This window comes from Rana temporaria, chromosome 11 (assembly GCF_905171775.1).
Source record: "Rana temporaria chromosome 11, aRanTem1.1, whole genome shotgun sequence".
NCBI lineage: Eukaryota > Metazoa > Chordata > Amphibia > Anura > Ranidae > Rana > Rana temporaria.
Window position 1 is genome coordinate 158,688,760 of NC_053499.1, and position 18,935 is coordinate 158,707,694.

The window sequence follows — 18,935 nt, forward strand, 5'->3', positions numbered from 1 at the left end:
TACAATTCCCATCATGCCTAGTCATGTCTGTGAATGTCAGTGTGTTACAATGCCTCATGGGATGTGTAGTTCTACAACAGCTGGAGGGCCGTAGTTTGAGGATCCCTGCTTTAGAAGGTCCAGACTGTAGCAATTGTGAGTAGAAAAGGCCCCATCAGTGGGAAAGAAATAAGGCCCCATAGTTTCAGTGGGAGTAAGTGCGTCCCATCAATTGGTATCAGAGTGAGGAATTGTGCCCCATCATTGATCCCCATTGTTTGTCAGTAAGAGAAATTGTGCCCCATCGTTGCTGTCATTGGAAGGAATTATGCCCCATCGTTGCTGTCATTGGGCCCCATTGTCGGTGTCATTGGTAGGAATTACGCTCCATTGTAGCTATCAGTGGATACAAAGGGCCTGATAAAAGCAAGCACAGGGCCACATCTGGACCTCGGGCCACAGTTTGGAGACCACTGCTCTAAACAAAAAGGACCAGTTTACTGTTCTTCAGCCTTTACAGGGGCCAGACTGTGGCTATGGGCAGTAGAAAAAAATAATGCCCCATCTTTTGTTTCAGTGGGAGGAATTGTGCCCCATTAAATTGGGGTAATTGGGAGAAATTGTGTCCCATCAGGGTCATTGGTCCCCATTGTTGGTGTCACTGGGAGGATTTGTGTCCCTTCAGTGGGGGGGTATTAGTGGAATAAATAGTGCCCCTAGGGCCAGTTAAAAGCATGCATAGGGCCACCATTTTTGAGACCACTGGTATACAGGGTCAGCCAGGAAACTGCATGCTGGGATTTGCAGTTCTGAGAGAGCTTAAGATCTATTGGTTGCTTATTGCCACGTGAAACCTAATTCACCATCGAGACCCATTGTGAGGCCATTATGCGTCACTTTTTTATATTTATTTTTAATGGTTGACTGCAAAATGTTAAATGAAAAAACAAACAAACACGATTTAATAACCAACTAAAAAAAAATTGTGACACATTCATAAGGCTTATGAAATAATATAACTTCATTCGGCCCAAAAACCAGCAGTCTGTTTTTTTGCGGATCCCCCTCCCCCACCTCTTTGGATGACTATAGCCAAACCATACGGCTTATTTCAGACCTATGGCCTACAGAACAACACGAGGCTAAACGCGTTTGAAGTATGTTAACTGCCGAAACGGAGCAGAAATCATTGGCAAAAGAAAAAACAGAAGAAAAAAAAAAAAAAAAAAAGTTGTGTAGAAGTTTAGATGGTGACAGGAGCATTGAAAGGGCCCGGCTCTGCTGGCTCTTGTTCCTTTCTATGCGGACAATGGGGAACATACTGAGTGTTAAGTAGCTGCACCGACACATGAGTGACATGAGATGCTGCGTGTGGAGGCCCACCGAGAAAAGAGAAGGGGGGATCCCAAAATGACGGGGTTAATGAGATGCAGGCCGCCCCCCTTGTGCGCAACATATACACACAAAGCTCCAGTTCCATGAAGTCCGAGCAGGAGATAGGGGTGGAGTCCCAGTACTGGTGGAATCAGGAGCTGACAGTAACATTCAACCTCTTCCTGTCCAAACAAAAGCTCCCTTCAAGGAGCAGGCTTTGTGCTTGGGATCCCCTCCTAGACCCCCACCCCTCTCTCTCCGGCCTTGCACACACTCTCATCGCAGAGCTGCAACAATGAGGGCCAATGTGCGAGAGATTGGGAAGAGATGGCCGGCACTCCGCAGAGATTAACACAATCTGCTGAAACAATATGTCCACCAGCAGGACCCCGTCCCAGCAGAAGAATGCAAAGGGACCGAGCCGGAAAGTGGCCCTTAAAGGGGGGAGTGCGGCCCCCTCTGAGCCAGAGAAGAGGCCGCTAAACTAAACGCTTTAGGACAAGGGCCACGCTGGGCCCCCAGACAGTGCGCAGACCAGGAAACTCCTTGCCGTCATCCCCGGGGCACTCTGGGTAAAAGACTGGCTGCCTCTCCAGATACTTCCACAGCCTTATTATTGCAGCAATTAGCAGAAAGTGCCCCAGGGGAAGGTTGGAGGGAAAAGGTTAGTGCGGTTGGAAGAAAATCTGGAGATACATAAAAAGCAGATGGGCCTCCATAAAACACAGGTGATCGCTAACTTTCCAGCCAGTGGTGTCGTCATGTACACAACCGGATACCCGCAAACCATCGGAGAGTAGTCAAGTCTATCGAGCTTGTGGCGACGTGCAGTCACCAACAGCAATCTGATCTTTACGTAAAAGGAGCCTATAGTAGAGCTAAACCTCAAATGGACATTTTTTGAAAAAAAAAAACCCATGCATGATTTCCAGGCTCGCCCATCAATTACTCTTTTCACTCTTCGTTACTTGTGAAGCGCCATCATATATTTTGTAAATTCACATCAATCCCTGCTCTCAAGGAGCCTACAATCCAAGGTCCCCAACTCACATTCATACACACACTAGGGCCAATCTAGACAGGAGCCGTGGTTGGGACTTGAACCGACGACCCCCCGGTGCTGCCAGGAAGTGTTAACCACTTAGCCCCTAAGGATGAGCTCCATCGTGTTGGCACACCCCACCTGCAGAGCCCGCCAGGAAGGCAGCACTGCGCCAGTCACAGGCAGTGAAACATTGTCCCGCTGCACGGCTGCAGAGATCGGAAAATGTCTCACTGCCTGTGATAGGTGCTGTGCCGACTTCCTGGCGGGCTCTGCACGTGGGGTGTTGGAACATGCCGGAGGTCATCCTTATTAGCCACTGTGCTGCCCAACCTACCTCTTTTCCCCACTTCCTGTTTACATGCACCTTTCTTCAAGGTCGGCTGTACATTGTTGGTCTGGACCAGCTGGGAACATGGTGGACCGTGCCTGTGTAATGTATGTGGGCATGGCCACTTCTCATCCCCATCAGTGGCAACAGGAGGGTGACTAAAGGCTGCCCATAGATGATTCGATTTTCTTTTCATTCGCCATGGGTGGAAGGAAAGAAAATTGCTTGATTTGCCCACCACAGTCAGTGTTGATGGAGAATAGCGCCTACAGCACTATTGTGTTCTACTGGCGGAGGGGCATGGTAAGACTCGCAGAACACAATGATTACTGTAGCGACTATAGCCAGGAGCAGTAACAGTATGAAAAAAATAAAAATAAATCTGACAGGCTTGTTGTACCCAAGTCCACAGACATGGGTACAACCAGCCTACCCATATGTGGATTGAATCTCACCTGGTTATTGCTGAACCGGATGAATTTTGATCCATGTATGGCCAGCTTAAGACGGTTACCCTAGATCAGTGATAGTGAACCTCGGCACCCCAGATGTTTTGGAACTACATTTCCCATGATGCTCAAATACACTGCTGAGTGCAAGAGCATCTTGGGAACTGTAGTGCCAAAACATCTGTGGTGCCAAGGGTCGCCATCACTGCCCTATATCAAAAAGCGACTAAAGGCCTTTAGGAAGGACTAGGTTCACACTACTGCAGGTACGCTCCACTGGGCAGAGTGAAACGCGTTGGGGGCGTGGCCTGGAGGGGGCCCATACTGAGACTGCCACTTGCTCACACACAGCGGGTCTCGTTCTGATGTGCGGCTCCTGGGATCCTTCATCTCTTATTTACCATTGTCTGGAGCGTGGGGGGGGGGGGGGGGGGCTCCTTCCCAGCCAGCACTCGCAGGACTACACTTCCGTGCAGCCTGAGCAGCATACGTACACACAAGTTCATACTACGGGGGGGGGGGGGACAGCATGTAAATCGCACCTGTTACCTCACCCCCAACCAAAATGCGCTGCTCTGTTGCTTATCCCGGAGTTCAGCTTTAAAGAATCTAAATCCAGGTTAACGCCAACTCTAGGCAGGTGGAGAAATGAGAGATGACTAGTGGGTTGCTCGCTCTGCGTTACCGCATATGGGGGAGGGGTGGTAAAAGGTGAGCATTTGGAAACACTCACCAGTCTCTGCAGGGGGCGAGGAGGTCCTGATGGTGAAGATCTGTCCCAAATCTTCCTCTTCTTCCGGCAGGCCCTTCTGAAGCCGCTGCAGTTTGCGCAGGCTCTCGCTGCGTTGGTGTTTCATGGAGCGCACATGTTGGATCAGGTTGAGTTTGGCCTTGGTGGAGTAAGAGCAGAGCACGCAGTGATAGTACGACGCGTCTCCTTCCACGCCGCTCTCGTGTTGCTGCAAGTGCTGCGGAAAAGCGGGAAAAACGACAATTAGAAGCCTATAAAATCACAAATATTCATCAATATAATTCTGTACAACTATTGTGATCCACACCCCCCCCCCCCTACCAGCATAATGGGAGCCAATCAGCTTCCAACGTCAGCCTGTTCACTTAAGCTTTGACAATAAGACCTGGAAGCGGATTGGCTGCTCCAGATTCTGTGTGCTCCAGTTTTAGTAAATCTCCCCCCAAAGTGTCCCATGGTTTGCATTCTGCAGACTGTATCTGACCAACAGAACCGCGCGACACGACCGAGTATAAAAAAAAAAAATCTTACAGTTAATTACTTCGTGATGACATTAAAAACCTAACAAAGTACCCTGTGAACGCAGTGTGTACCGAAGACGCTAACAAATTCTAATTAAACTTCCCAAGAATCAAATATTAAAAAAGACCGACGGCCTGGACATCAAAGTGCCAATACCCTTCGGCATGCCAGAAATTTATACCGAAATTAAAAATGATCAGATAACATCTATCATTGTGTTAGGTAGGACATAGCACACCTGTCAGAGGCCTGAGACGGAATTCTCAAGACAAAAGTCTACTCAGCGATTATTAATGTCGCTTGTATTTTATCCGGTGCGGCCGCCATCCGCAGCAAGGCCAATCCTGCAATAGACACTCCGAATCCTACAGAAGCAACAACTTCAAGCGCGTTTGTAAAAATAGGATTTTTACACACACACACACACACACACACACACACACACACACACACACACACACACACACACACACACACACACACACACACACACACAGCGGCCCCGAACCTCCTCTTCTCCGAGTGCCCCCATTTCAAGCCACTTGCTATTGGAGACACTTATGCGAGCATGCTCATAAGCTGGGCTGTGTGCATCTATTGACACACACAGCCTGGCTTGACCTCAGCTCTCTCCTCACAGGTTTTTGATGGAGGTAGAGAGGGAAAGAGAGCGCGCCAGAGGAAGGAGAGCGCGCCAGAGGAAGGAGAGCGCGCGAGAAAAAAAAAAAAACAGATTTTTACATACTGTCCCTGGTTTTACTGAGTCTGGCAACCCTGATGGGGCCCCCTAGTGGCATGGGGCCCTCGGGCAGTGCCCGAGGGCCTCAATGGTCAGTCTGCCCCTGGCATTCACACACCCCATTCACATTCACACGATATGCACTGAGCAGTGTCGGACAGCATTGCCCAACACACAGACCAGGCAATCTTCCTCATGTCCTATGGCAGGGGTGCCCAACCAGTGGCCGGGGGCCACATGTGGCCCGCGGAGCCCTCTGATGTTGCCCGCGGCCCCCTGATGCTTCCTTTAGCAAGAGATCCATCCCCTTCCATCTGGGAGGATAGGTGGCCCCATAGAGTAGAGTGGGCTGTGCCTGCTCTGCATATACAGAGTGCATACGGACCTGTCATCCGACCGCTCCACTCATTGTGGCCCGCGGCCTTTTACCAAGTCCCTTAAATGGCCCTCGCTCTTCAAAAGGTTGGGCACCCCTGTCCTATGGCGTCGGGTCATACGAATGCTCTGCGCTGAAGAAAAAAGTAGGTCAGGATTCATTTAATTAATTTTAATTTTTTTTACGCACAACACACTGCAAGTGCCTAAAGGTGAATGAGATGTAATTTTGTTACATTAAGAAAGAATATAAATAAAAAAATATATAATAAAAAAAAAAAAAAAAAAAAGTTAAGTGGTGTGACGTGTTGTAACACACCGCAGAATGTGCGGCGTCCTCCGATGTGGCCGGGCCCAGCTTGTCCTGTCAGCCGCGCGCGCGGTACAAATGGCGGCACGTATTTTACGAGTACCTAATATTGTCCTGTGGATTAGCTGCTCTTCTAAAGCAAGCAGAGGAGTGATAATTGGTCGTAATTAATTATTTCTAAAGCAAATCCCCCCCCCTTTAAAAACGATCTCCGGCTATTGGCAGGCGGTGCGGGAGGGGGGCGGCTGTGACGGGCACAACGCGGGTCGCCATCGTGAAGCAGATAAAGGAAGTCTCCGCCGGCAGAACGAAGGGATGCCATCGGCACATGTGTCACCATATTGATTGCTAGAAAGCTTGTGGGGCCTTTTCTCTCTCTCTCTCGGCAACAACAGGAAACTTCTAACATCTGCTTCTTCACGCATGGAAAGCGAAATATCGATCAAGTTTAGCTGAAGCACCACTTTAAAAACAGAACAGACACAAGAACATTCTGATGGAAGGCAGGGAATACTCTGGGGAGGAGGTCGGCCATTGCACACGATTCTGTCCGCCGCTTTCACACCAAACTGCACAATCACATCCAGAAATAGACCAGAGACGGCGCCCCCCCCCCCCCCCCCCCATACATGGACGAGAGAGACCGCCAATGTCCATCGCACCAATTCACTGGGAAGGATATACAATAATGTGACCGCAATCCTCATAAAACATCATGTGCACAAAATTAGACCTTAAAGGGAACACCAGGGAAACTGGTAAAGCTTTAATAGTAAAATATATAGAAGTAACTCATCTAAATACAAGAATCCCGGGGAATCTTCCCTGAATCTCGGTGATCTGTGCAGTAATCCAGTGTGAGACTTCCTGTATTAAAGACCACTCACTGCTTCTCCCTCTCCTAGTGCAGGGGAACTGGTCTGGTCTCCGCCCTCTTCTGTAGTGTGGGTGGATCCATTGGGCTCCTCCCACAACTATGCTCTTTCTCCTTGTGCAGGATGACTGGTCTCCGCCCCCCTGTCGTTTTCTGGGCCTTCTGGGCCCCTCCCACAGCCCTGTTTCCTTCAAAGTCTATCCACAGCGATTCAATGTTGCTTTTTATATAAGTAATATCTGGGTTTGCAAAGGAATTTGGTGGATTTATATCCGTTGTGTCTATTGAGGAATATATTTAAGTGAAATTTTTGGTACCTGGAGTTAAACTTTAAATACACCTTTCAAATGGATACATGGGAGTGGTTTCATCTGCCAAAGGATTTGCAATTTTGTTCATCCTGCCCTGAGATTGATGCAGCCCTTCAAGACAGCAAGGCCATGCCAGTGATCTCTCCTGCAGTGAGTGGAGGAAATACAGGAAAGGTCACCTCCCTGCCCCATCAATGAACAATGACAGAACAGCAGTAGGCCGATGAGCTCATCTTTCTGCTCTCTACTGCTGTCAGCATGCTAGAGCAGTGTTTCTCAACTCCAGTCCTCAAGGTGCCCCAACAGGTCATGTTTTCAGGCTTTCCATTATTTTGCACAGGGTATTTGATCAGTTTCACTGCCTTAGTAATTACCACAGCCGTTTCATCTGAGGGAAATCCTGAAAACATGACCTGTTGGTGCGCCTTGAGGACTGGAGTTGAGAAACACTGTGCTAGAGCAACTTATTGGTTACTAGCACGGCCTCGCCCTCTCCCATTTTGGCCTATCCTGTACAGGGGTGTACAAGAGGCTGGTATTAAGAAAAAAAAAAAAAAAAAAATAAGGAACTTACTCTAGTTTCACTAGAAATACCTGAAATTTTATTTCTACACAACTGCTTCAGGGTCCGCCCACACTTGTGCGAATTGTCATGCGACTTTGGAAATTACAAGTCGCTGCCCATTGTCTGCACCGACACACCTTCAGACCAGTGCAACCAAATTACAGGATCAAAGTCGCACTGGAAATCATGCGACGTTGGAGACGCACCAATGTGGGCAGAGCCTTGGACGGCGATATTTTAGGCTGCTTGGAGTTCACCTATAAAAAGGAAAGAAATATTCAATAACTTGCTCTGTGTGTACCTGCCTGCCCTGCAATGAGAGAAGATGCTGCCATCTGTCGTCCTCCTGAAAATACCAGTTGCCCGGCTGTCACGCCAATTTGCTCACTTTAATATTTTGAATCAGCAAATCAGGTGAATCCAATTTCACTGCCCGCCCACTTGGTCCAGATCAGCGACTGAAACAGCTGAGGTCAGAGACCAGCCGCCAGAACTTCTATAAGGACCGGGACAGCCGCAACTTCTGTATTTACTTAGCACTGGCTCTGCTGATCTCCCACAACCCCCCCGCGCTCCAGACAGACTGATCGAGGGATATGAAGGTCGCTGTACGCAGTATTGTTCTGTGCTTTAAAGTTTAGATTTTAGATAAGCTTCAAAGCAAACCTGCGCTTTTCCCATACAGTGCAAGGCAACCGGTTTCCTTTAATTCCCCAGCAGCCTAGAGACTAACCTTTTCTTTGCTTCCCCATCCCTACTTTTCAGCCACTGCGATCCGGAGGAAATACGCAGTACTTCCGGGTATGGAGAAGCACGTAGCAGTGCTGAACCAGTTGGCACGGTCATACCGGAAGTCTAAAGCCCTGGGTAAGCTAAAGCTGGCCATCGATGAATCTCAGCCAGATCCCGCCAAGCCCGCCAAGATCAGCGCGAGCCTGCCAAGATCAGCGCGAGCCCGCCAAGATCAGCGCGAGCCCGCCAAGATAAGCGCGAGCCAGCCAAGATCAGCGCGAGCCAGCCAAGATCAGCGCGAGCCAGCCAAGATCAGCGCGAGCCAGCCAAGATCAGCGCGAACCAGCCAAGATCAGCGCGAACCAGCCAAGATCAGCGCGAACCAGCCAAGATCAGCAGGAACCAGCCAAGATCAGCAGGAACCAGCCAAGATCAGCAGGAACCAGCCAATATCTGTCTATGGTCAAGCTAGTTGTGCTGAAGTCGATCCATGGATCGACTTCAATGCAACCAGCCTGTCTTTTTGTAGTGGCAAGGGTCTTTTTGTAGTGGCAAGGGTCTCAGACTGGCGGCCCTCCAGCTGTTGCGAAACTACAAGTCCCATGAGGCATTGCAAGGCTGACAGTTACAAGCATGACTCCCACAGGCAGAGGCATGATGGGACTTGTAGTTTCACAACAGCTGGAGGGTCGTAGTTTAGAGACCCTTGCCCTAGAACCCATGGTGGCCTCCAGAAACCCAGCACAGCATTTATCACCAAATACTGTAGAAAGATGCTACTTGTCCAGAAAACCCAAAACTCCAGGTTTAGGAGGATCAGCAACCTAAATAATTGACACGAGAAGGCCAACCCACGCGTCAAGGCCAACCCACGCGTCAACTAAATGAGCAAAAATGGCGGCCTCTGCAAAGTCCATTACCCCATTCCTTGAATTTCCCCGATACAAAGCCGGACCCTCCCTCCGCACGCTTTGCACGCTACCAATAAAGTCTTACTACCCCAATTGCCGGGGTTTACGGCAAATTTGCACCTAAGAGCAACAGGGGCCTCGACTGGTGAAAATTTTCAGCGGCAGTTAATGAGACGGGTTGTAGTTTGCCGTGAATACCAGTAAAAGACATTAACAGACCCGGGAAGTACTGAGGCTGGTACAACCATTTGTTTACAAAACCTGTTTGGATGTCTGGAATGTATTAATTCTATCTGCAGAATATATATAACTCTTCCCCCCTCCCCCCACCCCTCTCCTTTCTCCAGTCCAGAAAAACTCAGAGGCCCTCTTTCTCAGCTTCTTTCAGATCTCAGCAACCTCAGGTCATAAATCACAAGTCTTCAGCTGGAGAATCCATCTCTTTAATGAAAGAGTTATGTGAAAGCAGATGTCCTTCCAGGCCGGCTCCGAATAGCGCATACATGTCCATGGCTGCTAACATCCTCAGCAGTCCACCACCTGCAGACAAGCCTGGAATTTCCTGGCAGAGAAAAAGGGAGGGGATTGGCTCTCCACACCGCTAACTCTAGACGTTCTTCATTGCCCCCCCCCCCCCCTCCTTCCCTCACCTATCCTCTGATCATCACACAAAATACCCTTTGCAGCTAATCTGAAGAACCTAGAAGACAGGCGAGAGGTCACAAACCTCGGTCTCAGGTAGAGAAAGTTCATTTAAAAAAGGGATCTGCAGACCTCACAGCAGCCAATTGTCATCGCAAAACCTGATTTTCTGGACGTTTTGCAATCTTGTTCACCCCCCCCCCCCCCCCGGGGCATGCAGTTCATCTGCAAGTAGGCAAGAGGCGCACCAAGGCCAATAAGGCCAAGGCCAGTAGAGCACCTTCTAATCCACTTAAATCCAAGTCCCACTTTCTCACCATCAGGATGTGGTGCTCAGACTTAAAACCGCCACAGTACCTGGGGTGCGAGTAGTGCAGGAATCAGGTAGATCAGTGTAGTGGTCAGTATAGGAATCGGGTAGATCTTTTGTGGGAGGAGCCGTTATTTCCCTCGGACGTCAGTCAGGGAGATCTTGTGGCCGCTCGCCCTGCAGAAGCTCTGTCTTGTAGCTGTAAATTGGCCACGAGTCACGTGACTGGAGACAGACACAGAGATGGAGATGACAGAAGGAAGGAAGGGGTGAGAAGAGAGCAGAGGGGACAGCAGCGTATGACGGAGGGATGCACTCTGACCACGGTGGTCGGGGCTGAGCAGCTCTGATTTTCGTGGTCAGTATAGGAGAGAGAGAAAACAGATAGTGCCAGATTCAGGGAGTGTTTTTTTTTACAGTTTATAGAGGGACAGATTACACAGCACAAGCACTGTACTATGTGATCTGCTTTAAGGGACCAGGGATCTGTATATATTTGGGGGGGGGGGTTAAATTAAACTTTTTGTTTTGCGGTGTTCAGATACAGTGTCGATCCGCTTTAAAGGCGCACTTCATGGGCTAGGTTAAGTATTAAAGTCAGCCAGGGAATAAGGGGAAGGCGTTCTGTACTTCTCCCCTAGATGACAATGCAGGACAAGTATAGGGGGAAAACTCTCCCTCCTTCCCAATTTTAGGGGAACTCATTCGTTCTCGGCACAAAACTACGAGCGCCAAAAAACAAATTATCCCGTATTCAAGCCATGATTTTTACATTATGTTCCTTGAAAATGGGTACACACGATGAGGTAGCCATGTCTGGCCTAACCTATTATGAGACGGTGCATTCAATAGGATCAAGTCAACAGCGATTTCACGGCTGCTCGCATTAAAAACCCCTGGCTCGACTTTCTACAGCTACTTTGTAGGTGGAAATGAAAGTATTAGACCATGGAAAGAACGCTTAACTCCCTTCATAACACGAGGACCACATGCTCCCCATTTCTATGAAGAAAAAAAAAAAAGTATGGTTTGAGTTTCTAAATATCTTCAACCCGAAGCATGAGGCACATAAGCCCACCAGATGTCTAGGTATTCAGGCGGTGAATTATAAGCATCCTTTTGTGCACTTTGAATTTTCAGTCCATTTCAGATTTTTTTTTTTTATTATATTCAATCTCAGTTGAATCTTTTGTTTCTGGAGATCACGCGACTTTCCCGCCACCCAGATAACGGGACAAACACCTCCAACCACGTATGGAAGCCCTGGAAGCATTGAGAAGGACCGAGTAGCGCGGTCAAGTGCCAAAATGTTATAAAGGGTGGAAAGTCCCAATAAAGTGTTTTACCAGAAGATACAAGGAAAGAGGGTTTTCTTCAGTTATTTTCTTTGGTGATCATCTCTGCTCCCCAAACGCCTCCAAGTTCCGGTTCCCTGGCTCTTTTGCTGGTTCTACGGCTTCAATACATTCCGAGTTGCAAACCAAGTATGCCGATCGGCAGTTATGATTTCCATTTGCTACACTGTTCTGGGTCAGCGACTGAAAATATTGTCAGAGGATCAGCATAAGTGCAAGGCATGCAGTGTTTTCACAAGGGGTAAGCAATGGCAGCCCGTCACAATCTTCTCTCTGACTCAGTTGATGAACCTCAACGATGCCTATGTGACAAAATGAAACCAGGAGTCCTTAAAAGAAGTATGGACATGTAAAAACAATATACATGCATACTCCCCTCCATAACTGCAGCAGTCCTACACCGGCTCTATCGCCTGAGAGCTGAGCGATCACATGACCGCTGATCGCTCAGTTCTCCGTCTGCTCGGAGCAGAGAGCAGTGACTATTAGTCACAGCTCTCTACCTCAATGGACCATCAGCCTGAGGAGGGGGGCGAGATCTGGCATCCACGTGGTTTTCAACAATGTGGTTGGGATCTTTTCAGAGCCTGGAACGAAAATTCAAGTGCAGTCCTGTGACCCTGAAGACAAGTATGGCCAAAAAAAGCATTTGGCTTTTTCACTTTTAGGGGGCCAGGTTGAGACTCCCCAGGCATCCGTGGGATGCAGACAATGTCCCAGGCTTGGTGGTCAGTGCGAGTAAAAAATAAATAAAATAGCCTAGTGCTGTGGTTAGTAGGCAGAAGAATGGCGTCCCGTCATTGGTGCCACTGGGGGGGGAAATGGTGCCCCGTCATTGGCGCCAGTGAGGGGGGGGGGGGGGAAGGGTGTCCCATCAGTGGGAGGAACGGCGCCCCATCAGTGGGAGGAACGGCGCCCCATCAGTGGGAGGAACGGCGCCCTAAAAAGGCAAGCAACAGGTAGCATCCAACCGGCAGGCCGCAGTTTGGAGACCACTGCCTTAGGGCTTAAATCTACAAATACTAGAATATGGATATCGTTGGGATCATTATAAAGTTCAGTCAGCTAATTCTAACTACAAAGCACAGAACAAAAAAAAAAAAAGAAAAACAACTTTCCCCACATACTTTGTGGTTCTGTGTACAGGTGTGTGGCCACCTACTGTATCTAAACGTTAGAATACGGTTCAAAATTAATGCACAAAATATCACACAACATATCACACATTACCACCACACTACATTGATGCATCAAAAAAATGCATTACTGGAAAAGCAAAGAAGAGTGCCCACCTCTACACCTCGTTTACCTCTACAATACAAGAGGTTTTATCTTCCCGATTTTGAAACCCTCAAGAACGATCCTCATAGGTTTTGAGGAATTCTCATCCCAGACTCCCTTAAGAAGGCTAGAGATAAACGGTGGGGATTATTTGGCCATTTATAAAGGTTATGAGGATAGACCACTAAACAAGGCCTGCTCAATGAGTGTCAATAATTTAAACGCATCTCTGAAACTTTAAAGGGAGTCGATCGGAGGCAGGCTGACAAGATCCAGACTAATATATGAGAAAGCCCCAGCAGTTCCAGCAGTCATTACTGACAAAGAGGGTTTCTGGAAGGATTAACTCGGTTTCATCTATAATTCCACAGCGGAGGAGCTCTAACAAGTAACCACAGGTCAGCAAGGCCAAACATTACATAAAGAAAACAATCAGGAAGCGCACTCGGTTACTTAACACGGCAACAAGTTAGCCAAGTGCACCGCAGAAGATCTTCCTCGGGGCCGTCTGACAAACACCACCCCACCACTTCTGTGGTGTCTTAAAGCCAAATACACAATTGGACGGCATACATGAATGGATTTACCTGCTAAAAGGGATTTGGAAATCTGCTTAGCCAGGCTCAAGATTCAGACACCCCTGCCAAAAAGCACAGTCGGTTCCTAAATACTTAACTAGATGAAATGAAGCTTCAGGCTGAGCGTAGAAAGGGGATCATCACTCATGAATAATCACCAAACATACAAAACATACAAAACACATCTATATGTATTTTGGGGGTGTAGCATGTACAAGTCATTGATTGCACAAAATTGGAGCATTGTGCTACAGTTTGCAATCAACTGGATGTGTAGAGATAGATGGCGATTGATTGGAGGCACTAGAACAAAATTGCCCATGTGAGGTCCACTGGCGAAGGAATCTATTCTTTACATACCTGCATATTATGGGAATTGTAAACCCTTACAGCCGTCTTTCCCCTACACCAGAGGGTCTCAACTCCCGTCACCCACTAAAAGGCCGGGATTTGCAAGATAACTGAAATACATCACAGGTGAGATCATTTGCTGCTCAGTGATTGCAGTATTCTAGTCTGCATCTCCGCAAAGGTAATACTTAAAACCTGGCCTGTTAGTAGGTTCCGAGGACAGGAGTTGAGAACCACTGCCCTACGTCCATTCAATGAAAAGCAGGGGGCAGAGAGCTGAAGTTACATCCGTGAGAGGAGCTCTGATTGGAGGGGGAAGGACACACCTCCCCCTTTACACAGCACACAGGAACAGAGCTGAGGCGGTCACTCTACTGGAGCTCCCTCCCCCGTCACCATTTTTCTTTTGGTGTCGGAAAAACTTATCAGAAGTGACTCATGCAGATAGCAGAGGAAGGAAGCAGCAGACAGAAATGACACTTAGTGCTCTGGAGTGAGACAAGTACACACTATAGAGGGATATGCTTTGTTCATATCTTAGGTTTACATCCACTTTAAAGTGGTTAGAAGGGCTGAAGTCCTGTGGAAGAGCGATAGTCCATCTAGAGCACAATTGCAGAAAACCAACAGATGGAGAATCTTACTATGATGTTGAAAGATCAAGATGAGAAGTATTGGAAGACAAGGGCCCCTTATCCGGCATACAGGGAGGGGCTGGGAGTAGATAGGATAGTCATGCTGTCGGGGGAGAGAGGAAGAAAAGGAGGAAGAAAAGGAGGAAGAAAAGGAGGAAGAAAAGGAGGAAGAAAAAAGAGGAAGAAAAGGAGGAAGGGTCCCTCTGTGTTTTTTTTTCCTCCCAGTATTATTTTGTGCCAACAAGCAGTTTATAAGGGGTGATACAATGTAGGACATCAATGTAATATGGTGATATAGATAGATGGTATTGATAAATATATGCTAAAGAAAGATTATGTTTTTGGTGAATAGCAATATGATTTCCATGAAAAAGAGAATTTATAAAGGCTGAAGGTCTTATGGACGCGGAGAGCCGGCACGGGAGCGAGCACCCCGACAACAAGAGAGACTTGCTATGGGGGAACAAGGGAAGGAGGCCAACGCGCTGGCGGGGGACCTGGGAAGAGGGGGGGGGGATCAGGACTGCACAGGGCAGGCAAGTATTAACACGTTTGTTTTTTTATAAATAAAAAAGGTTTTCCTTTAAAAGTAACCCGATATTCTGATTTAGGCCACTAGAAAAGGGGCAACTGAAAGGGGGGAAATTCCTGCACTTAGGAGGAGGTATTGCATGTAGGGAGCGAGAGGGTTTCCCCGACAGTCACTTGAAATATTGAAACCTATATTATTTTTTACGATGGCGTTGAAGGAAAGCGAGATTTTACACGTCAGCCCATTTGTCGCTAAGAGCCAGGTGTCCACTCTCCAACCAGACATATATCACACACAGGTCACTCGGTGGCAGCCCTCTGAAATCGGTGGCAAGCTCCAGGACAACGGTCAATGATATCATTATTCAAATTCCAACCGAAGGGACCAGTGGTCAAAGAGGGACATCTAAAGTTTTCATTTTTTGAGCCTCATTAAAAGCCGATTTCGTTTGACTTTCAGATTAAAGAGCCGGGGCTCGGAGTGCGCCGATCAGTAAATCAAAAAAGAAAACCTCTCCGCACGGCAGGCAAAACTCGGTGGCACTTTAACTTTAAATAATGCAATAATTATTGGATTTCCTTTTTATAACTGAAGTGCTGGAATGTAAACAATGGATATGTAATTGCAGGAAGGGGGGATCAATACGGCCAATCGTTTTCAGCCATGTTAATTGTAAATACAATTGCTCCACGATGTCAGCTTGTTCTTCTCGCTCCCAGAATCACCCTAACGGATGACAGAGTCCAACTTTCCCATTACGGCTCCTCGTTCCTTTAAGAGGTTCTCAATCAGGTCTGATCAATCTGTCAAGATAATGCATGGAGTAAGTAAGACTCCTTCAAACACGGCTTCCCAATCAATAGCCAGGACTGACTTAATGAGGAGGGGCCGAAGCCCAGAGGGAGCATGCACTACTAGCAGCCTGAGCCTGGGCTATGGGCTTTTAGTACAGGCTGATAAACAGACCGTCTCTTAATGAGCTTGCAGTTTATGTATGCTTCACTAAGCATTACGCCTTTCCCCTCCCGGGACGAGAAAACAAAATAGATTAACAGAAAACAATACGGTCCCAAATTAGCTCCACCTTGGATTGCCTTCTTCTCATGTTAATTGTGCTTGGAAGTCAGGAGAACATTTATCAATGCTACTCCAGGTTGCATCCCAAGAGTGGGCGGCTCTCTGTTCTTACCGGAGGGCTCTACGCCTCTTTGGAAATAAAGCGTCGACCCTTTAAGACAGGGGTAGGCAACCTCGGCCCTCCAGCTGTGGTGAAACTACAAATCCCATCATGCCTCTGCCTCTAAGAGTCAGGCCTCTGATTGTCAGGGTCTTGCAAAGTCTCATGGGACTTGTAGTTTTATCACAGCTGGAGGGCCGATGTTGCATACCCCTGCTTTAAGATATTGATCACTTTCACAAAGATGTGGCCTACAGTTACAATGGTAAGAAGGAAAGTTAAAGCAATAAAAAAAAAAAAAAAACCACACACACACACACACACACACACACACACACACAGACATTCTGGCCACCAAAGAGCCACAGAGGCCCGGCCCAAAGAGCCACAGAGGCGCCCGGACCCAAAGAGCCACAGAGGCGCCCGGACCCAAAGAGCCACAGAGGCGCCCGGACCCAAAGAGCCACAGAGGCGCCCGGACCCAAAGAGCCACAGAGGCGCCCGGACCCAAAGAGCCACAGAGGCGCCCGGCCCAAAGAGCCACAGAGGCGCCCGGCCCAAAGAGCCACAGAGGCGCCCGGCCCAAAGAGCCACAGAGGCCTGGCCCGAGAAAGAATTGGACTTAAAAATGCTTGCTCAATGAAACAGACCAAAAGAGCAAACAAACTAGATGTGGCCTAAAGCTACAAGAGTAACAAAAAATAAAAATAAATAAATCACTTGCAATTAAGAGACATTCTAGTAACTAACCAAAGTTTATTGAAGGCCTGGCGCAAGAAACCCCAAGGCCTGGCAGAAGAGACCCCAAGGCCTGGCAGAAGAGACCCCAAGGCCTGGCAGAAGAGACCCCAAAGCCTGGCAGAAGAGACCCCAAAGCCTGGCAGAAGAGACCCCAAAGCCTGGCAGAAGAGACCCCAAGGCCTGGCAGAAGAAACCCCCAAGGCCTGGCAGAAGAAACCCCCAAGGCCTGGCAGAAGAAACCCCCAAGGCCTGGCAGAAGAAACCCCCAAGGCCTGGCAGAAGAAACCCCCAAGGCCTGGCAGAAGATGGAATCTGACTTAAATGCTTGTTCAATGAAACAGACCAAAGAGCAAAGCGTCAAGTTCCTTCAGAGTTCAGGAACCAACGTGCGCAGTCTGTGGGGGCAGGGCAGACAGACTCGTCAGTATACGAACGAATAAATAAAAAAAAAAAAGGTACAAAAGTTTATTTTGGTGTTAAAGACAAAAAGTGGATCTTCTGATGCTTTTGCTGGAGACATGTGGCCTTGAAGAGTGACATCTGAGCAGGATAAAAGGGGCGGACATGAAAACAAAACAGAACTGCCTTGCGTTGTCCTAGCAAGTTCCGAAAAGATGGGCGAGTGCCCCCCTCCCTCAATCCAAACATCACAGGACGAACAAAACGGGGGGAAAAAAAGAAAAAAGCCCTAAGTGAGAGCAGGAAAGAAATGAAAGTCCAACCTTGTACGGACATCTGCTACCTCTGCCACAGATTCAGGGAGATTAATTTCCAAGAAGCCTGGATGCATAGAGAGCCTGTAGTGTGAGGGGAGGAGGGTACGAGAGGATGAGGCTGGGGGTCACAGCCTCCTACTTGTCTCTATTGTGTTAGCTTTGATGCTTGCTGTTTTCAGGCCTCATAGTGCCAAGTCGGGGCCTTGTCCTTAGGAAACGGCAAAGAGGCCTGCATGTTTCCTAGCAACCTCCTGACAGCCAGCTGGCAATGTCCCAGCTGGGGTAAGTAAGAAATAGGTAACGCTTATGGACATATACATAAACAACAGGCAAGGCCGCTGGAGCAGGAAGCACAAAGGCACGAGCTGGAGCTCAGGAAAACCAAAAAGGGAACAGAAATCGACATACAATTATATTTCACACACAAAAAAAGAAAAAAACAACAAACCACACACACACACAAATGGTAAAGCTACACCCAGCAGCAATGACCATGAAGTGACCAGACTGTCAGGCGTATTCCCATGTCTAATGACAAGCCTGGACAGGTCCGCAGCACAAGTGGCTCTAAACAAGACAAAGGGAGAGGCCCCATTAACCTAGAAAGATTAACCCATTAACCACCCAAAAAATTACGTCCAGAAAAAGCGCACAGTCCACTGCGACACGGGCCTGGTAATCACTGCACAGTCCACTGCGACACGGGCCTGGTAATCACGGCACAGTCCACTGCGACACCGGCCTGGTAAGCACGGCACAGTCCACTGCGACACCGGCCTGGTAAGCACGGCACAGTCCACTGCGACACCGGCGGGGGGGTGGGGAACGGTGTGATCAGATCGTTCTGTGCATGGCCACCATTAGATCTATAGGAACGGTTTGATCCCCTCCCCCCACACACCCTCCAAATCACATTAAATAGTGGGTGTGGTCAGTCAAATTTAACAAACAGTAGGAGGGTCTTAAAGGGGCATTAAACACCAGGATTGCACTACACACAGAGTGCAGAGCTGTCACTTGTAAAACACAGAAACCGGACTTCTGTGTTTACAAGCAATTGTGGTGAGCAGACCCCCCCCCCCCCCCCCCAAGGGTCTGAGCCAGAGGTGGTGGAACGAAGTTCCCCCTGAAAAAAAAGCCCTGGTTTGATCAGATCGTTCTGTGTATGGCCACCATTAGATCTATAGGAATGTGGAGGCAGATAAGCGGAGCTTCCCCTTTTGGGTGGTGCTCCGTTTTAAAGCGGAGGTCCACCTAATTTTTTTTTATAAAAGCCAGCAGCAACAAATACCCCAGCAGGGTGCCCGCGATTTCGGGAGCCAAAGCCAATCAATCGCTCGTCTCTCGGGCTG

At 48.3% G+C, this 18,935-nt stretch overlaps 1 protein-coding gene across 1 annotated transcript in view; it reads right to left on the reverse strand.

Moving 5' to 3' along the window:
* The window catches only part of ZFHX3 (zinc finger homeobox 3), a 124,248-nt gene that overhangs the window by 41,721 nt on the left and 63,592 nt on the right, over positions 1–18,935 (reverse strand). The window contains exon 4 of the mRNA XM_040329549.1: positions 3,909–4,143. Coding sequence (XP_040185483.1) covers positions 3,909–4,143 — 235 coding nt within the window. The remainder of the gene's footprint in view (positions 1–3,908; positions 4,144–18,935) is intronic.